Here is a 25,371-nt window from a genome sequence, read left to right on the forward strand (position 1 = left end):
ATAGCACCTTACCTGATACTAACAGATCTGTGATGTCATAGCTCCTTACCTAATACTAACAGATCTGTGATGTCATAGCACCTTACCTGATACTAACAGATCTGTGATGTCACGTAACTTAAATACTTATTTACAAATATTGATAATATTACTACTCCAGTACAGCTTGGCGCTGACTTTCCTAGACCCTTGAATGGTAATTGTAAGCGTTGGGCGAAATTTGGGTCGAAGCGGAGACATAGTGACAGTAATGCCTAACTTTTCTCGCATGATTCACATCCTTTTTTTATTCATTATTTTGGAGAAAGCTGTTTCTGGAAACTATTTCAGAAAAAGTTACCCATAAAAAGTACAAAGGCAAAAGTGAATGATGAAATTTTTTTTTTCTTTTTTTAAATCCTGGTGCAAATTTTTATGGTTTCTGCAGCCACGTCAGATGTGTATTCCTTCATCATGAATGATAGGAGTGATTAACTGGAAAAGCTTTGGAGAAAGTCATATGACATGCCATGTAACACCTGGGGAGCAGCCATCCTTCATTTGTGTTTGTGCACCCCCATGGAAGATTATCTGCGCCTTTGATGTTGGTGCAAATCTTTGTCTTGATCTAATAGTTGTCATTGTCCTCCCCTCCTCCCGCTTTGAGCCCTTACCTGGTGCAGGGAGGTGCTGCTTAGTAATCCTACACCTGTAGAAGGGCACGCCTATCACTGTGCTAAAACTTCCCAAACAAGTGCATGGACAAGAATGAGCACACAGGCGGCACACCAGAGGAAATGCCGTCATTTCTACTTTATTTGTAACTAATGCTGGCTGATTGATGAACAGGCCACCATGGCCCTGGATGACAGCAGTCTCTATGCCAGAACTAGGAGTAAGCTCTGGTTTAACGCAAGTGACAATGGACTTTCAAGACGGAGCAGCCTTCCTCCAGAGCTGCTCTCGGGGGTTGATTTTAGGGGAAAGATTCCGAAAAACATGAAAGTTTTGGATCCTATAAGAAGAACTAAGAAAAGACCTTCCATTATCCCAGGTAAGATGAACAGATGACCAAGCTCCGCATGACTTGAAATGTATTTGGTGTGGACAAAAAGTGTCAGATCTAGTAAAGGGGATGTCTCCTCGTAGACAATGCTTATCAGCTGGGTATTCACATCTCACTCTTAGCCCTGATATTTCTGATTGTGTGACACCGGTCTGGAATTTTGCCATGATTTCAGAAAAATTGTGACCTTATAAAGTTCTCATTAGAATCTTTTTTTTTTTTTTTTTTTTTTTTGCGTCCGCCAAGAAAAAAAAAAATGGATGTGGGAACAGTTCCATAGACTGTATATAATGGGCCTGTGAAACATGGACATCTGAATGAGGCCTAAAGGCCCCGTCACACTAAGCGACTTACCAGCGATCCCGACACCGATATCAAGGTGTCAGGATCGCTAGTAAGTCGCTATATGATCGCTGGTGAGCTGTCACACAGACCGCTTCACCAGCGATCAGCACAGCGATGCCGAGCGCCCGGCATCGCTTGCCGTCCATGTAAAAAATAGAATCAAAAGGGTTCATCCACACAGTCCGGAAATGTAGCGGATGCTCTGTCTTGACTTTTACTGACAGATTCCCCCTATGTAGTACAGTAGGTGTATAACTTTACAAAACTTCATCCACAAGCTGTGGACAAAGGATAAAATGTCCATATGCCATGCAAAGAATGAAATCTGTGGAAAATCGCACATTTTGCCCGTGTGAACATGCCCCAACATGGCATCTATTCAGCCGAAGGTTTCCCAAAGGAGAGATGCTGCTAGATAGTGGGCTTCTCCTGTGGTCTGCAAAGGGTATTGGAACATACCATAATTAAGGCTATGTGCCCACGTAGCATTTTAAAACGCACACTAAACACCGGACTCCTTCCCAGAAATCGCGCGTTTTTTTTCAGCGCGATTTCACCGCGATTTTCTCAAGCACTTTCCAAGCGATTTGAAGCATCGCTTGGAAAGTGATTGACAGGTTGGTCACACTCGTCAAACATAGTGTTTGACAAGTGTGAGCAGCTTTTTACTATTGAGGCCGCCTATGCGGCCTCAATAGTAAAAGATAAAATGTTAAAAATGATCAAAAAATAAAAAATCGGGGTATATTTACCTTCCGACGTCCCGCGCTGCATTCCCGGGCAACAGCGTTCCCAGCGATGCCTTGCGAGACCTGTGATGACGTTGTTCTCGCGTTACTATAGCGATCTCGCAAGACCACGTCATCACAGGACCTTTGCCGCAAGGCATTACTGGGAACGCTGAGGCCGGGAATGCAGCGCGGGACGTCGGAAGGTAAATATACCCCGATTTTTTATTCTTTTTTTTACAGGGGTATGGTACCCAGGGCCTGGAGGACAGTCTCCTCTCCTCCACACCGTGGGTACCAACCGCACATGAGACGCTTAACTTCCCGCATGGTGGGCATAGCCACATGCGGGAAGTAAGCGATTCTCATGCATTCCTATGGGTGCGGAATCGCGGCAATTCTTTGCGATTCCGCACAAAAGAATGAGCATGCTGCGATTTTTTTCTGCGATGCGATTCCGCCGTGGAAAAAAGCGCAGCATTAGCACAGCATGTGCGGAATGCCATAGGAATGCATGGGGGGCGTTCTGTACCCGATTTTTAAACGTTTTCGCGCCGAAAATCGCGGCAAAAATGCTTAAAAATCGCATCGTGGGCACACAGCCTAAATCTGCTCAATTCTGAAGCAAAGCCTAATTATTCTTGTACATTTGTTCAAAACTTGGACCAGCAAAGTGGAGTAAATACTTAAAAAAAATATGTCCCCTTAGAAGAGGCAATATATGCGTAAAATATCACCCACAATGTTCATCTGATTACTTAGTGATCATGTCTGGCTACCTTGGTTTTTGAAGAATTTTATATCACTGATTTCCAACAAGGCTTCAACTCCTACCATGTCCTCAGCGCCTGTGCTTTACAACTTTGAAACAGTTGGAGAGTCACAGAATGGCTTTCACCTCCAGTTTACCCTTTTTTTTTTTTTTTTTTATTTGTAATACCAATCACCCATAGCCATTGTTGCTAAATGACGATAATTGCTGCACCAGTGATTAAAATTAATTTGACCTGTTTAAAAAATGTGCGTTGTCGGACCAGCTCTACTGTCTGTAATAGAGAGTCGCTTCAGATCAGCTGCTCCTGTCAAGTAATGATCAAAAAGCAATCCTGTTTGTCTCATATATGCCTTGTCCGTAAAGATGAACACTAGTGATGAGCGAATGTGCTCTGGTAAGGTGTTATCTGAGCATGCTCGGGTGCTAACCGAGTGTCTTCGGCGTGCTCGAATGATATGTTCCAGTCCCCGCGGCTGCATGTCTCATGGCTGTTCAACAGCTGCAACACCTGCAGGGTTTTTCTGTTTGTTAGGCCATCCCTGCATATGTTGTGGCTGTTGAACAGTCGCGCGGCCTCGAACATATTATTTGAGCACGCCAAAGACACTTGGTTAGCACTCGAGCATGTCGAATAACACCTTATTCAAGCACATTCTCTCATTACTGCTGGACACCTATACAGTTGGCTGTAGGTGTATGGCACATCTATGGACAAGAGACCTTTTAGGGGAATTTAGAATTTGGAGGTTTTTGTGCCATGTTTTAGATTTAATGCATGTATTTTTACATTTTTCATTGTCTTCACTTCTTGAGTCTTCATGGTACCTTCCATGACGATTTTTTGTTGAGATATGTCTACTAAAGTGACCATTGCCTTTTTGATTTAGGATCATGGGTATAATAATGAGGGCAGTCTGGCCTGTTTATCCAGCTCCTGGGGGCCCCTGGCCTGATTGTCCTCATGTGTGGCTGGCAGGGAGACATCCCTACAGCTCCGCTGCCTGCAAGAGAAAATGGCAGCCGAGCGGAGCTGCAGCGATCTGTCCTGCTGCCTGCCCGCGCTTCCTGTCTCTCACACAGTCAGCAGCAGGGCTGGAAGATATCATCATTCAGCACCACGGCCGCTGTGCCAAAGAGAGGAATCTGACGGTGATGCTGCAGGAGAACGTGCGGAGATGTGCTGTGTGTGTATATATGTATGTATGTGTCTGTGTCGCTGCGGGGGAACGTGCAGAGTGGTGAATGGTGCTGTGTGTGTAGGTGGAGGAGAGGGCAGCGATGGGGGAGAAGGCAATGATGGGGGTGACAGAGAGGGCAATGGCAATGATGGGGGTGGTACGGGAGAAAGCAATGATGGTGGCAGTTGAAAGGACAATGATGGGGGGTGGTGGGGGAAAAGGAAATTATGGAGGTGGTGGAATGGGCAATGATGGGGTGGTGGGGGAGAAGGCAATGATGGTGGCAGTGGAAAGGACAATGATGGAAGTGGTGGAGAGAAGGTGATAATGGAGAGGGCAATGATGAGGGTGGTGGGGGGGAGAGGACAATAATGGAATGCGGGGGGAGGAGGACAATGAGGGGTGTGAGGGATTGAGATGGGAGGATGGGGGATTTATAATGGATTTAGAAACGGGAAGGTGGAGGAAGACATTCTTATCGCTTATGTCTAATACAGTCCCTTAGTATATAGTGTACTCGCTTATTACTTAAAGCGCCATCCCTACAGTATATAGTGTAATCACTTTTTTATGCCGTCTCTTATTATATATTATATAGCTTCCTTTGCTATTATGTACAGTACTGTCTCTTAGTGTATTCTTGCTATTCTCAGTGTCCTCTTTTTTTTTTATTACATAGTCCACTCTCTTGTTGGATATAAAATGACTGCGGATGGAGGAGCCGGTGATTAGACTACCAGTCAATCAGCTCCTCCATTAGAAAAGAAGCTTTCCCATGCTCCATAGTAATCATTGCATTATACAGCTAACAAGACAGGAAAGTACACACACTGTATTCACCACACACACACTGTATTCACCACACACACACTGTATACGTCGTACGCAGGCTCTTGCATGGTATCACCAGCAGAACACTGTCGTGAACACGCCGCAGCTGGGATCAGCCGAATGATTCACTGACTGCCACCATCTTTGTACAGGAGGAGCGCATGCGCAGTTTTAATGTGACCACCGCTATATGTCTGATTTACTGCACCTGCGCAAATTCCGCGCAGGCGCAGTGAATCATTTGGCTGATCCTGGTGGCAGAAAGAAGAGATGACATGAGAGGAGAAGACAGCAGATGGGGGAGAGAGAAAGCGCACAGGGGTGAGAGAGACAGCACGGGGGGGAGAACACCGCACAGGAAGGAGAGAGACAGCAGACAAGGGGGGTAGACAGGTCAAAGAAGAGAGCACAGACGGGAGAAGTCAGCACATGGGGAAAGAGAGAGTGGATAGGTGGGTGAGCACACTGGGGGGAGAGATTCTCAACACTGCAAAGCCTGCCCCCATCGTGACATTACCGCCTTCCTCCATAGAGTATATAATATATGTAAATATAATATAGCTTTGTCGCCATAGAAGTAGAGGGGCCCAGACACATTTCTTGCACAGGGGCCCCAAGCTGTCAGTGTCCACCTCTGAACTAGATCTAGCGGACAGATGAAAAATTTTTTCTCATGCACCAAAGAAATCGAGTGAATGAGGCCTTGAGGGTACATTCAGACTAACATGGCACTTTGCCCACAGATAGGGGACGTGGATGTGCCCATGTACTGTTCCATGAGCTTGGCCATTTTGTAGAAGGACATACAAGTTATGTGTCCTTTAGGCTAAGCGCACACATTGAGTATTTGGGCAGTTTTTTACCTCAGAATTTGTAAGCCAAAGTCAGGAGTGGGTGAAAAATGCTGAAGTGGTGACGTGTTTCTATTAGGCTGGGATCACACATACGAGAAACACAGTCGAGTCTCGCATGTTATTACCCCGCACTGCCGCTGCAGGAGTCCTCTGGTTGTCATGCCAACCCATTGGTGACCCACGATCACGTGATGGGGGGTCACCAATGGGCAGATTTCCGACGCGAATGTCGGAAGCACATGTTAAATGCCGCTGTCAGTTTGATCGCGGAATTTAACGGGTTAATAGCCACAGGTGATTCCACCCCCTGCTGTTCCGGGCACATGTCAGCTGTTCAAAACAGCTGACATGTGCCGGGAAAGATGTGGGCTCACCACCGGAGCCTTCATCAAAGGGATGGAGTCCGTCATTGGCGTAAATTTACACCCGAAGTCAGAAGGGGTTAATGGGGTTTTCCCACGAACAAAAGTTGACTTTAATAGATCTTGGAATAATAATTTCCACAATTGGATGTGCTTTAAATAAAAAGTTCCTGAGCTGAGATAATCTTATAAATGTGCTCCTGCTGTGTACTGTGTAATGGCTGTGTCTCACTGTACAGGGACATGGTCTGATCATACCACAGCTCCTGGACAGGGGAGGAAGGAAAAGAGTATACAGACCAGCACAGGATCACAGCTGATTTTCTTTGAAGTACTGTAAAACTCTTTTTAAAAACAGGCAGTGAAAAGTTTTACCTCACAGAAAAAAATCAATTGTGATCCTGTGCTGTAATGTCTGTATACTCTTTTGCTTCCTCCCCTGCCCAGGAGCTGTGGTATGATCAGACCATGTACCTGTACGGTCAGACACAGCCATTACATAGTACACAGCAGGGGCACATTTATAAGATTATCTCAGCACAGGAACAATTTATTTAAACACATCCAACAGTGGAAATTATTATTCTAAGATCTATTGATTAAAATGAACTTTTGTTCATGGGAAAGCCCTTTTTAAGCATGTCATTACATGCCACCCATACAATAATTTAACTCCTAGCTCCCCTGTCAATCACATTTGGAAGGCCATGCTTTTATATCACCTTTTTGATGTCCTCTCTTCAGTGTGTGCAGCTGCCTGAGGGCATCCCAGACAATACGTGTGTTCACGCCTGACCCAAACTACCCGGCTCACCATGCAGTAATGTAGGATAATAACATGGTGGCTTGTGCCTTGTATGCTCTGCTGTATTACAAGCTTTCTGGTTATTTCTGTAGTTTTGAGATGTACGGTAATTAAGATTGTGATGACAAATTGGAATTGCATAAGAGTTGTACAAGGCTGGAAATTTGCAGTTGTGCTCCGTCATTGATGTATTTTGTGATATCGTGGACTGCACATCTTAGAATCTGGGAAAACATCAGTACATTGGTACCAGTGTGGATTTATCTACAATTTGGACTTCACTTTAGGTGTCTTATGGCTCCACATAGCCTCTGAGGTCTCGAGCCTGAATATACTGTAGCTCTAATACTGTGAAAATACCTTGACTTACAGTAAAGGCACTGAGCCAAAAACAAGGGCTGTGGAGTTGGAGTCGGAGCCCATTTTGGTGGAGTCAGAGTCAGTCGATGTCATGGAAATTGAGGAGTCGGAGGTTTGGCTTACCGACTCCACAGCCCTGGTATGAGGGAGTCATAGTCGTGGAGTTGGTGTCGGAGTTGGAGTGGAAGGTTTGACTTACCAACTCCACAGCCCTGCCAAAACAATTATTTATTATCCACAGGATACTTGATAAATGTATGATTGCTGGAGGTTCCAACAGCTGAGACCACCACAGAGCCTGAAAACCGGGGCTCAGTTGTCTTAATGAATGGTGCTGTAGTTATCGTTTGTGACCTCCACTCCTAAAGACCATGCTGAGGCTCACTAATGTTCCAGTCACACTGGGTTCTTAAGAACTCCCGTTCTGGCAATCAGTGTGGATCCTGGAGTTGGACCCTCAGTGATTATGTATGTATCTGCTTTCCTGTGTTGTTTATGAGACAACCTCTTTAAAGTAGTCTACCTTTTTTTTTCTTTTTTGCATTGTGATATGATCAGAGAAATTAATTGTAGTATTGTCTTTCACAGTGGCTTAAATAGAGTTCAGTGGGCCCCGGTGCAGAATTTGGACCTGGGCCCCACCTGCAGTTCATCAGATGTATGGGTTCTTGTAGCATTCTACATCCCATAATGATATGCATGTTCTCCCCCCCCCCCCCACACACACACACACAATAATGTCCCACACACACACACACACAAACAATAATGTTCCCATCCTGGCTGTTTCCCGTAATAATTCACCATTGTGGACCCCATCCTGTAATAACGTGCCCCTTCCTGTTATAATATCATCTCTTCTGGGGCTCTTCCTGGTGTAAATATCCCCCATTCTTCAAATAGTCAGAGGCAGATCCCCAGTGGCTTCTCCCCACCCTGCTTCACAAAGCTATAACACACTCATAGAGCAGCTGGTCAGTCTAGGGTAGAGAGGCACGGGGACTGGACTCTTAAACTAGTTGCACAGTCTCAGACAGGCAATGGTAGTTTATAATCATCCTTTTAACAATTTTTGTACTTTGGCCACAGACCATGATGTATGCATTGGTAAAACTGGTTCCTTGAATGTTAAGTTTTTTAGCAAACACTTCTTCATGGACATGGCATGTGTCTGAGCATGTATCTGGTATACATGAATGAGAACCAGGGTTCTAATATTATTTTTTTTTTTTTTTTTTATGGCATATCGAAAAATCAGACAAAATATTTTTTACGAACTTATTGGAAAACCATAATAAATAATTATGATTATCAGTCATACATGTCTACAGCCCATAATTGAGACATCTGAAGATTTTTCGAGCATACATGCAAATCAAGATCACAAACCTGCTCTGAACAGAGCTTCTACAGTGGCTTGTGAATGTATTCACCCCCTTGGTTTTTACCTATTTTGTTATACTAGAACCTGTGTTTAAAGGGAATCTGTCACCCCATTTTTGGACTATCAGCTGCCGGCACCTCCATCAGAGGCTTATCTACAGCATTCTGTAAATGCTGTAGATAAGCCCCCGATGTAACCTGAAAGAGAAGAAAAACTAGTTATATTATACTCACCCAGGGGAGGACCGGGTCCAGAGGTTGTCGCGGTCCGGTCCGACGCCTCCGATCTTCTAACGGTGATGTCCTCTTCTTTGCTTCCCGTCGCGGCTCCGGCACAGGCGTACTTTATCAGCCCTGTTGAGGGCAGAGTAAAGTACTGCAGTGCGCAGGCGCCGGACCTCTCTGACCTGGTCCGGCGCCTGCACACTGCAGTACTCTGCTCTACCCTCAACAGGGCTGATAAAGTACGCCTGTGCCGGAGCCGCGACGGGAAGCAAAGAAGAGGATGTCACTGCTGCAAGATGGGAGACGCCGGACCGCGACACCCTCTGGACCAGAACCAGACCCGAACCGCCCCTGGGTGAGTATAAAATAACTTGTTTTTCTTATCTTTCAGGTTACATCGGGGGCTTATCTACAGCACTACAGAATGCTGTAGATAAGAGGTGCCGGCAGCTGATTGTCACCCCATTTTGGGACTAGGGTTGGGTTATGGAAAAAAAAATCCCAAACTCTGATGATCACCCCCCCCCCCCCGGGACACCATGAAATCCTTTTATCATCAATTTTATCATCAAATGTAAAGGACATGGAAGGTTTCTTTTGGTAGCAAGATAGGGCCACCCAACAAAACCTTCAGGCTGGGCAAGGAGGGAATTAATCAAATAGGAAGTGAAGAGACCAAAGGTAACCCTGAATGAGCTGCGGAGTTTCCAAGCAGAGACTGGAGAATTTGTCTAATCAACCATAATAATCCGTACACACCAAAGAGGTGGCCTTTGTGTTAAAGTGGGCAGGAAGAAAAGCCTTTACTTACACACAAAAATTGGAAGACAGATGAAACCAAAATTGAACTTTTTGGTCACCAAAGTAAATGCTGTGTCTGGTGCCAAACCACCACAGCTCATAACCCCAAGAACACCATTCCCACAGTGAAACATGGTGGTTGTGGTAGCATCATGCTGTGGAGATGTTTTTCAGCAGCAGTGACATGGAAAATGGTCCAAATTGAGGGGAAGATGGATGGTGCAAAATACAGAAATATTCTTGAGCAAAACCTGCTTCAGTCCGTCAGAGATTTTAGACAGAGGTTCACCTTTCAACAAGACAATGACCCAAACCAGTACTGCTAAAGCAACCCTCGAGTCGTCTAAGGAGAAACTTGTAAATGTTTTGGAGTGGCCTACTCCAAGCCCAGACCTTAATCCAATTGAGAATCTGTAGTCAGACTTTAAGATTGCTGTTCACCAGATGAAACCATCTAACTTGAAAGAGCTGGGGCAGTTTTGCCTTGGAAAATGGGCAAAAATCCCACTGGCAAGATGTGGACAGCTCATAGAGACTTATCCGAAGCAAATTGCAGCTGTAATTGCTGCAAAAGGAGGCTCTATAAAGTACTGACTTTTGGAGGGTGAACGCACACTGAAGCTTCCAGTTATTTATTTTTTCTCCTATTTGTTATTTACTTCACAAGAAAAAGAAAAGCAAATGTTCACAGTTGTAGGCATGTTCTTAAAATGAAATGATGCAAAACCCTCAAAGTGATATTTCAGGTTGTGAGATGGAAAAACATGACAAATGCCAAGCGGGGTGAATACGTTTGAAGCCACTATAAAAACAACAAAAAAATATTTCTGATGAAATATTGGCATCACAAGCATGAGCTGTCTATATGTACTTTGCCATTTACTCTTCACATAGAGCGTTACACACACCCATAAGCATGAAGTACACAAACTAGTCTAGGACTTCTTATATGAGCCAATTTAGCCGAAGGGTATGTGCACGTGATGACTTTTTTTAGCTGGGTTACGCTCCGTAATCATATGCACTGCAATGTAAAACTATTTTGTTCTTATTTTCATGTGTTTGAGCATTGTCTCCTAACTATTTTAGATTGCCAAAGTTGTGAGGTAGCTAAAAAATGACCTGATTATTCTACAGGCAGAAGCCACTAACTAGGTTGTACAGTTCAAGTTAAAAGAAAAAGTCGGTGACCAAAGACTTTGCAATGTCGTTTGTTTTTGCTGAAAAAATTCTGTTACATCCATGTCTAAAAGATTGCTGTCTACTTACTGGCAGCTACAGTATGTCACAAAAGAGAGTACACCTGCCACATTTTTGTAAATATTTTATTATATCTTTTCATGGGACAACACTGAAGATAGGACACTTTGATGCAATGTAAAGTAGCCCGTGTACAGCTTTTATAACTGTGTAAATTTGGACCAAACTAAATTGTCTGTATGATCGCTACCTAATGCCTACACCACCCATACATATGAGTGTTCGGCTCGTTGAAATTGTTTTCAGTGGGTGAAGCTGAGAAAGCCTTACCTGAAAATCATCAGGTTTGTCCTGCTTTTATATAAGGTGTATGGAGTTCTTTAGGGCTGAGTTGACTGTTTGCTTTGGGAGTTAGTGACCATACACAGGAGATTGCTGTCTCCCCATACTCCTACCTACTCTCCCCCAAACACATGAACTCTCAGATTCGTCAATTGAACATGTGGTTTTAATGGGGAGAGGGAAGTAAGCCACATCAGCCCCTCTATACTTCCCTCTCCCATGTACAGTTCCCATGCACTCCTCACCTTCCTCAAAAACCTCAGCCCATCTTGCCCAAACACATTGCACAAAAAACTTCTTACATTTCAAAGAACTACTTGCTCTTTATGTTCCTACTTCTACTGATTTCAGGGGACATCTCCCCAACCCAGGTCCACCATGCCTCAACCTCTACCCTACCCCATATCAAAACCATAATAATCTTATTAATATTACTTGCACTCCCTCATCTCCCTCTTTCAATTGTGCCCTCTGGAATCCGCTGTCTGTATGTAACAAGCTTCCTTTCCTGCACAATTACTTTCTGAACAACTCTCTGAATGTGTTGGCCCTCACTGAAACCTGGATTCAGGATTCTGACACTGCCATTTCCCATGGTGGCTTACAATTCACCCATTCCCCGAGACCCACAAACAGACCTGGTGGTGGAGTCGGCATACTCCTGTCACCGCAATGCACTTTCCAGGTCATCCCCCCCCCCCACCAGTTCCATCACTCTAATTCTCTTCTTTTGAGGTCCACACCATCAGGCTCTTCCATCCCATCCCCCTCAGAGTAGTGGTCATATACCCGCCCCGAGGCTCGCCCCACCCACTTCTTTGACCACTTCTCAGCCTGGCTGCCCGACTTCATGTCAGAGCTACCAACCTTTATCCTGGGAGACTTCAACATACCCATTAACCCCACTTCCACATCTGCATCCCAGCTTTGATCACTAACCACTTGTCTTGGCCTCTCACAGCTCTCAACCTCTGAGACACACAAAGACGGTAACACCCTTGACCTGGTCTTTTCCGGCTCTGTTCAGTCTCCTACCTAAATAACTTTCCGCTTCCCCTCTCTGACCACAACATTCTCTCCTTCATGGTCACAAATCCTCGCCCACCCCAGCACACTCCTACCTACCACACATTCAGCAATATACACGCCATTAACCCTCAGACACTTTTAGACTCCCTACACTCATCACTGTCCCCAATCTCCTCTTTTTCCTGTCCTGACCTAGCTGTTCATCACTACAGTGACATTCTTCGAAGCACCCTTGACCAAGTAGCGCCCCTGACCCTCAGAACCTCCAAACACAGAGTAAAACAGCCCTGGCTCACATCTCAAGTTCGACTTCTCCAGCGATGCTCTAGGAGTGCTGAACGCCGATGGTGAAAAACCCGCACACCAGAAGACTTCATCCACTTTAAATATGTGATAAGAACCTATAACTCTGCCCTTTCCAAACAGACCTACTTCACCACCCTGATCTCCTGACTAGCCAACCCCAAGAAACTTTTTGGCACCTTTCACTCCCTCGTCAGGCCAAAAGCACAAGCCCCTATCACAGACATTTGTGCGGATGACCTGGCCTCCCGCTTTATAGAGAAAATAGATAATATCCATCAGGAAATCCACTCCCAACCACCAAGTACTGTGACTCCCATCCCTCCCTGCACTTCCCCTGCCTCACTTTCCACATTTGATCCCATCACAGAAGAAGTCTCCAGACTCCTCTCTTCTTCCCGTCCGACTACATGCACTACCGACCCCATTCCCTAACATCTCCAGTCTCTCTCTCCAGTCATCACAACTCGCCTAACTACAATCTTTAATCTCTCTCTCCTCGGGCATTTTCCCATCCTCCTTCAAACACTCTATTGTTACTCCATTACTAAAGAAGCCCGCTCTTGACCCATCCTGCACAAACTACAGACCAGTCTCCAATCTCCCCTTCATATCTAAGCTTTTGGAGCACCTAGTCTACTCCCGCCTTACCCGTTACCTCTCCACTCACTCCCTCCTAGACCCTTCACAGTATGGGTTCTGCCCCCTACGTTCGACTGAAACTGCACTCATCAAAGTTACCAATGACCTTCTGACAGCAAAATGTAACAATGACCACTCTCTGCCCATTCTTCTCGACCTTTCAACACTGTTGACCACTGTCTCCTACTCTCTAGGCTCCAGTCACTAGGCATTAAGGACATCGCTTTCTCCTGGTTCTCTTCCTATCTTTCTGACCGCTCCTTCAGTGTTTTGTTCGCTGGCTCCACGTCATCTCCTCTTCCTGTCGGGGTACCTCAGGGCTCAGTCCTTGGCCCCCTTCTCTTCTCTCTCTACACAGCCCCAATTGGACAGACCATCAGCAGATTTGGCTTTCAGTACCATCTTTATGCTGATGACACACAACTATACACGTCCCGCCGTCCACTAACCTCCCTAAATCTGACATTTCCCTCTCCATGGGTGGCACCATAATAACGCCCCAGCAGCAGGCGCGCTGTCTGGGTGTTATGTTTGTATATGGGATGTGAAGGAGAGATTGACACCAATCTCTTGCCCACTCTTGCAGCTTACACCTAAAGAGCATCTCCAGAATCCACCCTTTTCTCACCATGAAAACAACAAAAACCCTCACTGTCGCTTTGATCCAGTCCCCCCTTGGACTACTGCAACGCTCTATTAATTGGCCTCCCCCTTACTCGACTTTCCCCTCTCCTGTCCATACTTAATGCAGCAGCCAGGGTCATCCATCTGGCTAATCGGTACTCGGACGCGTCCGCTCTTCGCCAATCTTTACGTTGGCTGCCCAATCATTATAGGATCCAATTCAAAGTACTTGTTCTCACCCACAAAGCTCTCCACAGTGCTTCATCCCCCTGCATCTCCTCCTTCATTTCTATCGGCCTAACCGACCGCTGCGCTCTGCAAACGACTTTCGACTAACCTCTGCACTAATCCGCACCTCCCAACTCCAAGACTTCTCCCACGCTGCGCCAATCCTCTGGAATGCTCTACCCCAAGAAATTAGGACTATCCACAATTTTCACAGTTTTAGGCGCTCCCTCAAAACGTATTTGTTCAGAGCGGCTATCACGTTCACTAATCAGTCATTTTATGTGCAAGTGTGCTTGTGTAGCCCATTCACTATTTCCATCTATCCCTCACTCCCTCAAGATGGCTGGACCATCATTGTAAATGCATAATTGTAAATACACACCTGTACTTTGTATGTCCCCCACTTCATTGTAGATTGTAAGCTCTCATGAGCAGGGTCGTCTTATTTTGCTTTAATTATTGTATTGTTAACGTTGTTACTTATGACTTGTGTTTTGGAACTGTTAAACTGTAAAGTGCTGTGGAATATGTTGGAGCCATATAAAGATTATTATTATTATTAAGAGGGTCCTTATCTCAACAGAGAACAAAATGATCAAGTGATTCAACTCCTCTTTCTTACCTCCGACATCATCTGACAGGGGTGAGTCTCGGGACCCCGAGCCACATCAAATGGTCTTCAGATGACTTAAGAACCCCAGACTAGATTTTTCTTCGGTCAGTTCACTATGAGTGAGTCATCTTATTGGGGAACTATAGAGGTTTGTCCTGATGCCCTCACCTTGATAATGAGAACGTCTTTATATTACATAAAGATTTCGGTATTGATCATGATTGCAACCATTTGGCACAAGCTTTCTCCGTTTTATATGCTAGTCTGTATTTAAGCCATAAGAATCTGCTTAAGTTATCTCTAAAAGCATTGCAGCACGTAGACTGGATGACCTGGTATATTTATTTTAATATATTTTTATTTTGTGTGTGTTTCTTTTTTCTTTTTTTCCTGTCCCATCCAGGAACGAGTTTATTTATAAAGGGTACAGTCTACTAAAATAAGCCATTGTGCAGAAAATGTCTAAATTTGCTCATATTCTGGTGGATGTGGTCTTGGTAATGTGCCCTAAATATTTTTAGCTTATAAATCTACTGGAACACAGCAACTTCCTTGGCTCGCTCTTTTCTTGGTGTACAAAACAAACTCGTATCAAATATGTTGTAAAACTAAAATGGACCACAAGCGGACATTGGTTTCAACCTGCGCAGCCGCAGAGGGGGGCCACTGGTACCCCAAAGTAGGTGGAATTGGGCATTATGGTGAGCTATTGGACTGCAAAGGGCTCATATATTGTTTTTGCGAAGGGGCTGTTTCCATAACTTCTGAGAGATAGAGATATATATATATTTATTGCTAAATGGTTGTAGCTTTGAATAAAATTACCGAAAAATTAGAAAAAAATTCCAAGTGTGGTGTTTTGCATTTGTGTTTTGGTTTTGTTTTTCCTTGTTTTTCTGGATTTCTGCCATTCCCTGCTGGGGTGTGCTGAATTCCTTTTTGCTCTGTCTTCAGAAAATACCTGAGTACTGATATAGTCTTTTTGAAGCCTAGCGTCTTCAGGGCTTTTTTCCCTATCAGCTGTTGGCTCTTGTTTTGATAGGGTTTTGGCGGATTACAGACAGCAGCTTTTCTATCCTGTCCTTTGTAGTTAGCTTGGGCCCCATCGTTTGCTCAGCCTATCTTTCTATCTGTGTGAGTGTTTTTTCATCTTGCTTCACCGTCATTATATGTTGGGGGCTGCCTATTGCTTTGGGGTCTGCTCTGGGGGCAGTTTAGATTTCCCTTTCTGTCTTTAGGCTGTGTAGTTCTCCGGCTGTGATCGAGGGGTCTAGTGCACCGTAGGAACCCCCCACGGCTACTGCTAGTTGTTGATAGGTTCAGGGCTCTGCAATCCGATAGCTGCCAACGTCTCTGGTTTTCTGGACTTAGCTAGTATTTCTGTTTTTGCCTCCTACGGTGACTCATTCATAACGGAATCACCAGCCATACCGCAGATCCTAGGGTACTCAATAGCAGGAAAGAATTGTGTTAAAAAAAAAAAAAAAAGTGTGTATATTTTTTCCTCTATATCTCTGAGGCCATAGGAGGAATTTTTTTTTTCTCTCAATGGAGATAAAGCAATTGTCTTATCGTGTGGAGCAGCTTGCTGCAGAAGTGCGGGGAATTTCCGCCTACCTTGCTCATTCACATGCTGCTGAACCAAAGATCCCTACTCCTGATGTGTTTTTTGGGGACCGGTCTAAATTTTTGAATTTCAAAAATAATTATAAATTATTTTTTGCCTTGAAGCCTAACTCATCAGGGAGCTCCGCGCAGCAGGTTAAAATTGTCATCTCTTTGCTGCGTGGCGATCCCCAGGATTGGGCATTTTCTTTGAAACCAGATGATCCTATTCTGACTAATATGAACGCATTTTTTCAAGCCTTGGGGTTGTTGTGTGACGAACCTAATGCTATTGATCAGGCTGAAAAGACCCTGTTGGCATTGAGCCAGGGTCGAGATTCTGCAGAATTGTACTGTCAAAAATTCCGAAAGTGGGCGGTCCTTACTACCTGGAATGATAATGCCTTGGCAGCTCTCTTTCGGAAGGGTTTGTCAGAAGCCGTAAAAGATACTATAGTGGGATTTCCTGTTCCCTCTGGTCTTGACGATTCTATGTCATTAGCCATTCAGGTTGATCGGCGTTTACGTGAACGCAGGACTGCACAAGAGGTGTTGCCACCTGTTGAACAAGTGTCTGAACCTATGCAATGTGAAAGAGTTTTGTCCAGGGAGCAACATCAGGAGTTCAGAAGGCGTAATAAGCTGTGTTTTTTCTGTGGAGATGCCTCGCATATTATTTCTGTCTGTCCTAAACGAGAGAAACGTTTTGCACACACATTTTCTGTGGGTGGTGTTCAACCTAAGTTTCTTCTGGCAATTACTCTGATCTGCTCCCTGTCCAAATTTTCCGCCAATGCTTTTGTGGATTCGGGAGCAGCTCTGAACCTAATGGACTTGGATTTTGCTAAACGTGGATTTCCGATGACACCTCTGCAGACGCCTATCCCTTTGAGGGGGATTGATGCTACTCCTTTGGCAAAAAATAAACCTCAGTTTTGGACCCAGGTGGTAATGCGGGTCGCCCCAGACCATCAAGAAAATTGCAGATTTTTGGTGTTGCATAATTTGCATGATACCATTGTTCTGGGGTTTCCCTGGTTGCAAATTCATAATCCAGTTTTGGATTGGAAATCTGTGTCTGTGGTTAGTTGGGGTTGTCGGTGTGCCCTTAGTGAGGCTCCGTTTTTTTCCACCTGACCTCAGTCGCATGATGTTCCTGACTATTTGGCGGATTTTTATGATGTATTTAGTGAGAATGAGTCTGCGTCTTTGCCTCCTCATAGGAGTTATGACTGTGCAATTGAACTGAGCCCGGGGTGTAAATTTCCCAAGGGTCGGCTCTTCAATTTATCTGTACCCGAGCACGAGGCTATGCGATCCTATATTAAGGAGGCGTTGGAGAAGGGTCATATTAGACCATCCTCTTCACCCTTAGGTGCTGGGTTTTTTTTCGTGGCCAAAAAGGATGGTTCATTAAGGCCTTGTATTGATGATCGTGCCCCCAACAAAATTACTATTAAATCAGTATCCGTTACCCCTGATTTCTGATCTATTCTCCAGAGTTAAAGGTGCTTGCTGGTTTACCAAGCTTGACCTCAGGGGGGGCGTATAATCTTATCCGCATTAAGCATGGGGATGAATGGAAGACGGCGTTTAATACTCCGGAGGGACATTTTGAGTCCCTGGTGATGCCTTTTGGGCTCACTAATGACCCTTCTGTCTTCCAGTGCTTCATGAACGATATTTTCCGAGACTTTGTGGATACATTTTTGATTATCTATCTGGATGATATTTTGATCTTCTCCAAGGATTGGGATTCTCATGTGGAACATGCTCGGACTGTGTTCCGGATCTTGAGGGAGAATTCCCTGTATGTCAAAGGATCGAAATACCTTTTTGGGGTACAGAGGATTTCTTTTTTTGGATTTATTTTGTCTCCGTCAACTATTGAAATGGACCCGGCCAAGGTACAGGCCATTTACGATTGGGTTCAGCCCACTTCTTTGAAGGCCCTCCAGAAGTTTTTGGGTTTTGCTAATTTTTATCGGAAATTTATAGCAAAATTTTCTAGTATTGCCAAGCCATTGACTGATCTGACTAAGAAGGGTGCTGATGTGTTGAATTGGTCTCCGGAGGCTGTTTCTTCCTTTCAGGAGCTGAAGCAAAGATTCACTTCTGCCCCGGTTTTGCGGCAACCTGATGTCTCACTCCCGTTCCAGGTAGAGGTGGACGCTTCTGAGATTGGTGCAGGAGCTGTTTTGTCCCAAAAGGATCCTGTAACATCTAAAATGAATCCCTGTGCTTTCTTTTCCCGAAAGTTCTCTCCATCTGAACGTAACTATGACGTGGGGAATCGGGAACTGTTAGCCATGAAATGGGCATTTGAGGAGTGGAGACATTGGTTGGAGGGAGCTAAACATCAAGTCGTGGTCCTCACTGACCACAAGAATTTGATTTACCTGGAGTCGGCCAAACGCTTGAACCCTAGACAGGCTAGGTGGGCCTTGTTTTTTACACGTTTTGATTTTGTGGTCTCTTTTCTTCCTGGCACTAAGAATGTCAAGGCTGACGCTCTCTCTAGGAGCTTCTTTGCTGATTCTCCTGTGGTGACCAAGCCTGCTACCATCTTAGGCGAAGGGGTAGTTCTTTCTGCCATCTCGCCCGTTTTGAGACGTGCTCTGGAAGAGTTCCAAGAGGACAAACCTGAGCGTTGCCCCAGTGGGAAGTTGTATGTTCCTGACCAGTGGAAGAAGAGAGTGATGTCTGAAGTTCATTGCTCTGCATTGGCTGGTCATCCAGGTATTTTTGGTACTAGAGATCTGGTGAGTCGGTCTTTTTGGTGGCCCGCCTTGTCTCGTGATGTCAGGAATCTTGTGCAGTCCTGTGGGACTTGCTCCCGGTCTAAACCTTGTTCTCGCTCTAGTGGGTTGTTGATGCCTTTGCCGGTCCCCAGGAGGCCATGGACCCATATTTCAATGGATTTCATCTCTGATATGCCTGTCTCTCAGAGAATGACTGTTATTTGGGTGATTTGTGATAGGTTCTCTAAGATGGTTCATCTTGTACCACTCCCTAAGTTGCCATCTTCCTCTGAGTTGGTGCCTAGATTTATTGGACCTTACAAGATTTTGGAGATTATTAATCCGGTCTCTTTTCGTTTGGCTCTTCCTGTCACATTTAAAATCCATAATGTGTTCCATAAGTCCTTGTTGAAGAGGTTTGTTGAACCAGTAGTTCCTGGGGTGGCACCTCCGGACCCTGTATTGGTTGAAGGTAACATGGAATATGAGGTAGAGAAGATACTGGATTCCCGTCTGGCTAGACGGAGACTCCAGTATTTGGTTAAGTGGAAGGGTTATGGTCAGGAGGATAATTCCTGGGTCTCTGCCTCTGATATTTATGCCAAAAGATTGGTGCGTGCCTTTCATCGGGATCGCCCTGGTGGCGTGGATGAGGGTTCGGTGACCCCTCCTCAAGGGGAAGGTACTGTTGTGAGTTCATTTTCCTCTTCACCATTGAGGTCTGATGAACTCCCTCTTCTGGTGAAGGAAGGTAGTGAGGCTGATTACCAAGCATCTGGGCAGGATGATGATGACTGGGTGACGGGAATTGCTGACTGGATATAAGGCAGCCGACGCCCTTCTGCCTTGCTGGTGATCTCTCTGAGGGATTCTAGGAGACCAGTCTGATTCCTGCTCCTCAAAAGCTAAGTTTGCTCTGCCTTTTGCATTTGTGTTTTGGTTTTCCTTGTTTTTCTGGATTTCTGCCATTCCCTGCTGGGGTGTGCTGAATTCCTTTTTGCTCTGTCTTCAGAAAATACCTGAGTGCTGATACAGTCTTTTTGAAGCCTAGCGTCTTCAGGGCTTTTTTCCCTATCAGCTGTTGGCTCTTGTTTTGATAGGGTTTTGGCGGATTACAGACAGCAGCTTTTCTATCCTGTCCTATGTAGTTAGCTTGGGCCCCATCATTTGCTCAGCCTATCTTTCTATCTGGGTGAGTGTTTTTTCATCTTGCTTCACCGTCATTATATGTTGGGGGCTGCCTATTGCTTTGGGGTCTGCTCTGGGGCAGTTTAGATTTCTCTTTCTGTCTTTAGGCTATGTAGTTCTCCGGCTGTGATCGAGGGGTCTAGGGCACCGTAGGAACCCCCCACGGCTACTGCTAGTTGTTGTTCAGGGGTCTATAATCCGATAGCTGCCAACGTCTCTGGTTTTCTGGACTTAGCTAGTATTTCTGTTTTTGCCTCCTACGGTGACTCATTCATAACAGCTGACATGTGCCCGCAATAGGCGATGGCGGAATCGCAATACACCCGCTCCTATTAACTAGTTAAATCCCGCTGTTAAACGCTGACAGCGGGCATTTAACTAGAACTTCCGGCACGCGGCCAGAAATGACTGCATCGCCGACCCCATCACGTGATCGGGGGTCAGCAACACATTGCCATGACAACCAGAGGTCTCCACGAGACCTCTATTTTTGTTGATGAGATTGCTATGAGCGCCACCCTGTGGTCGGCGCTCATAGCAGTATTGTATTTCTGCTACATATAAGCGATCTGAGCATATGTAGCAGAGCCGATCAAGTATGGGATGCTTCTAGCCTGCCATGGAGGCTATTGAAGCATGCCAAAAGTGTAAAAAAAAAAAAAAAAAAAAAAGTTTTAACTCATCTCCCATAATAATCATCTTTTTATATAGCGCTAACATATTCCGCAGCGCTTTACAGTTTGCACACATTATCATCACTGTCCCTGATGGGGCTCACATCTAAATTCCCTATCCGTATGTCTTTGGAATGTGAGAGGAAACCCACGCAAACACGGGGATAACATACAAACTCCTTGCAGATGTTGTCCTTGGTCGGATTCGAACCCAGGAATCCAGCGCTGCAAGGCTGCAGTGCTATCCACTGAGCCACCACCAAAAATCAAATCTGCACATATTAGGTATCACCGTGTTCAGAATCGCCCGATCTATCAATAAAAAAAGATTAACCTGATCGCTAAACGACGTAGTGAGAAAAAAATCAAAACACCAGAATTACTTTTTTTTGGGCGCAATGCAATAACGGGCGATCAAAAGAATGTATCTGCACAAAAGTGGTATCATTAAAAACGTCAGCTCGACACGCAAAAAATAAGCCCTCACCCGACTCCAGATCGTGAAAAATGGAGCAATATTTTTTTTTTTTTTTTTTAGCAGACTTTGGAATTTTTTTCACCACTTAGATAAAAGAGAACCTAGACATGTTTGGTGTCTATGAACTCGTAATGACCTGGCGAATTATGATGGCAGTTTTAGCGTTTAGTGAACCTAGCAAAAGAGCCAACCAAAAAACAAGTGTGGGATTGCATTTTTTTGCAATTTCACCACACTTCGAATTTTTTTCCCGTTTTCGAGTACACGACATGCTAAATCAATGATGTCATTCAAAAGTACAACTCGTCCCTCAAAAAATAAGCCCTCACACAGCCATATTGATAGAAAAATAAAAAAGTTATGGCTCTGGGAAGAAAGGGAGCGAAAAACGAAAGCGCAAAACAAAAAAAAAAGCTCCGGTCATTAAGGGGTTAAAGAGGTTTTCCACTACTGATTTAACCACCTTTGATTAGACATAACTTTCATTAACGTTTTTCTAATACACTTTTATTACCTAGCGTACTCCTGTAAGCTCATCTCTGTGGGTCTTTTGTTTTGATTCTGGATCTGCTACTACCTATATGGGCATCGGAATCGGACAACCAGAGCAAGGCACGTCATTGAGGGGAGCGGTGCTACTTCTTAGGAAGTGACACCAGTCTGTGCACGCACGCTCCGATCAGACTTCACTTTCCTTTCTGCTTGGAGATGGCACCTCAAAGCATCAGCGGACTCAGTCGGCACCACTTACTGTATGACCAAGTTTACAAGTGCTTTCCATTCAGTGACAAGCCCTGTGATATACTTTCTAATCATCAGCACATTGCAGGGCTTGTCAGCTGAATGAACAGCATCCAAGTAGAGAGGAGAGGAGTGAAGTCTGATCTGAGGAATGGCCAGGACGTCAGAGTCCCGACACTACAAAACTGTGACCTTTTTGTGCATGCGCCACCACCTTGGCCACTGCATCATCCGTCTGAGAGCGGTTGTGCAAGAAGAGAGTCTCTCTCTGCTTTACCACAGAGCTTCACTGAATTTACAGAGCTCTGCATGCCGAAACAGTAAAGTATAGCGTAGCTCCGGGTGGGCTCCCTTGAGCACAGGGCCACCACACCGTCTGCTCCCTGTAACTAGGCTACTGGGTAGTACTGAGAATTCTCCTCCTTGTGCATTACATTTGTGTCTTTAGCAAATTTATAGTTTGTCTGAAATTTTTAGTTAGAAAATATTCCTTTCATTGTAAAGTTTTATTTTGAGAATAGACGAGAATGAAGAATTCGCCGTCTCTGTAATTCTGTTTCTTAGTCCTTTGATGTTCTGCTGTGTTTGGGATATGATTTCCAGGTATTATGTGAGTGTTGATGTTACGAAATCAAATGAAATCCTGAGATTTGCTGTTTTTGTTAAGTAAAGTCTATTTCTTGGAAGATTACATTTTGTGAGTTATAAGATATACATGCTCTTTTGATAAAGGGGTCGGCCCCCATCTTTACATGGGGATATGTTGTATAAAACAATTTGTATAAATGATCAGCGTTGTCATAGATGGCTCAAGTCTGTGAGATCAAAGATGCCCATGTACCTTGGATAACGATCGGCCAATATTAGACTCCCACATTAACGTGCAGCTTGGCTGAGTGCGGAGAGGGAAGCAGGAGTCCGCATTAGGTGCATGTGATGAAGGAGCAGCCGCCAGCTTGGATATGGGGCCTAATGCTTGCCTCATGTCTGAGCTTGGCCTGTCCATTTTGGTCTGAGTTCACAAGAATTACAGGGAGGTGTGATGAAAGAGTTAACTGCTCCTCCCCCCCCCAGGGCCTGTAAGCATATTGAACAAAGCAGGATTTAGGGCTCCAATGTTGAATAGCAAGGCCTTTTAGTATGAGAATGAAATAAGGCCCAAAACAGAACTTCAAAGCTGAGTAGGAGCCACACCAGCATGGGGCAGTGAGGCGCCTGGGGGCCTCAATTAGAATATACCTGTCAGCTAGACACAGAAATACACATCCATTGTCTCTCCCAGCTGCCCCGACTCCATCGGAGGATCATGGATTATGAGCACATCTTTCGAGTTATGGACTTATGAAAAATATCCGAGTGACCCTGAGGAAATCGCGCATCTGGCAGTGCGACTCCGGAGGTGGTGATGGTTCTGGGGCCTGAGATACATAGATTGGCTCTCCACAGCGACCCAATGGGGCCATATTTGCTCTCCACACGACAGGCAAAACAAACCACATTCACTGATACCTCTCATGTCCTGATCCGATCATGCTGTTGAAAGTTACCCCCTTTCTTAGATATTGGGAATAAGTTCTGCAGGGAGCTACAGGGTGGAGATTATTAGCCCACCCTCTGACACAGGGGGAGGGACGTAGCGTGCTTAAGAACTAGCAGCCCATGGCAGAGGGTCTCTCTCACAGAAAAAACAAGTCGATGATGATCTAAGAAGGAACTGGGGACAGATCTGCCAAGGGGAGCAGCAGCCCATGCTTTGGGGTCTGTCCGGCAACTAAGATTCTTGTACCTGTGGACTGCAGAGCTTCTGGCACCCACATGCAACCTACAATCTGGTAAATTGACCTCCAGCTTAATATCTCTAATTCTTGTACTCTTATTGTTATAATTTACTCTTACTGCAAATCCACTGTAATTCCATTCTATAGCTTACTGTATATTTCTGTAATTATCTAGTGCGCCCTTAAGGCAATTAAACCATAAAATTAATCTTGGGCTGATGCTTTTACTCTGATTACGAATCTTAGAATACCCAGCGGGTAACAGGTCATCCTCCCCGGCGGCCATTTGCTCTAGGTGCAGTTCCACTACTGACCTGAGACAAAGGGGGCGCCGGAGAGCTGTGCCTGTGTAGTTACGTCACATTGGTGACGTGGGAGGAACGGGTCCTGTTTCCTCCACATTGGTGGCCGCAGTGGGATCAGAGTACTAGTGTGCGTGGGACCCCTACTCCCAGACACTAGAGACTACCAGCGGTAACTTTCACTGCTGGGGTCTTAAGGTCAGCCCAGCACTAGACGGTCAGAGTGCAAATATAATAAGTTGTGTGCGAGGTCAGGGTTGCAGCTGTGTCAGTAACCAGAGGTTCCCAAGATGGCAGAAGGCACCAGGAGTAAGGCAAAGGGGGAGGCTAATGCTATGGTTTATGAGGAGGTGGTGGAGGACAATACCATTTGAAGGCGAGGGGGAGCTCAGCCAGGGCTCCCCAAGCAGCCAGACCCCCATGCTCAGTCCCGCAGTGGACTGTCCACCATCTGCCTGCCCCAGCCTGTCCAGATCGGAGGCCCTTTTCCAAGCGGCTATGGCACAGCTCGAGGCTGGTAACGACGCCGCCCATGACAGACTCCTGGTGGCGGCAGAGAAAGCAGCGGAGCGTGAGCAAGCGGCGGCAGAGAAAGCAGCAGAGCGTGAGCATGCCGAACATGTGCTGCAGGCTGCAGAATGCCGTGAAGCTGCGGAGCGCCGGCACCGACTGGAGATGGCTCAGCACGGGCTCCCGCTGGACGCTCCAGCCCCACCGGGGACCAAGGCTTCCAAGGTCCGGGCGGAGGACAACCCCCCCCCCCGCTTGAAAAGGATGGAGACCTGGATTCCTTTCTGCTGGCCTTTGAGAGAACCTGCCTCCAACACCATCTGGCCCTGGATCAGTGGGCAAGGTACCTGACCCCCCCGTTTGAGAGGTAAGTCCCTGGAAGTTTTGGGGGACTTGCCTGCCGGGGAGGAGCAGGACTACAACAGCATCAAGCGGGCCCTGATCCAGCACTACAACCTCACCCCGGAGTCGTACTGCAGGAAGTTCCGGAGCCTGCAGCGGGGCTCCAAGGACACTTGGACAGACCACATGCGGTCACTGCTGAGAGCTGCGGAGCACTGGACCTTGGGTCTAGAGCTCACCACCCGCCAGGAGGTCCAGGAACTGTTAGTCACGGAGCAGTTTTTGTGGAACTGCCCAGAGGACCTCCAGCAGTTCCTCCGTGACCGGAAATCAAAGGGG

General features: G+C 45.7%; 1 protein-coding gene across 4 annotated transcripts in view; it reads left to right on the forward strand.

The window, feature by feature from the left end:
* Positions 1–25,371, forward strand: part of FRY (FRY microtubule binding protein) — a 546,108-nt gene that overhangs the window by 202,222 nt on the left and 318,515 nt on the right. For 2 of the 4 annotated variants that reach the window (XM_073583178.1, XM_073583180.1), the window contains exon 1: positions 702–1,033. The exons of 1 other annotated variant lie outside the window; for it this stretch is intronic. In XM_073583178.1, coding sequence (XP_073439279.1) covers positions 835–1,033 — 199 coding nt within the window. In that variant the 5' untranslated portion in view covers positions 702–834. Of the gene's footprint in view, positions 1–701; positions 1,034–25,371 lie in introns of those variants that run through there. One more of the 4 variants, XM_073583181.1, reaches the window with a different exon arrangement.

The sequence above is a fragment of the Dendrobates tinctorius genome, unplaced genomic scaffold (genome assembly GCF_039654945.1).
Source record: "Dendrobates tinctorius isolate UK_male_01 unplaced genomic scaffold, ASM3965494v1 ptg000075l, whole genome shotgun sequence".
Lineage (NCBI taxonomy): Eukaryota > Metazoa > Chordata > Amphibia > Anura > Dendrobatidae > Dendrobates > Dendrobates tinctorius.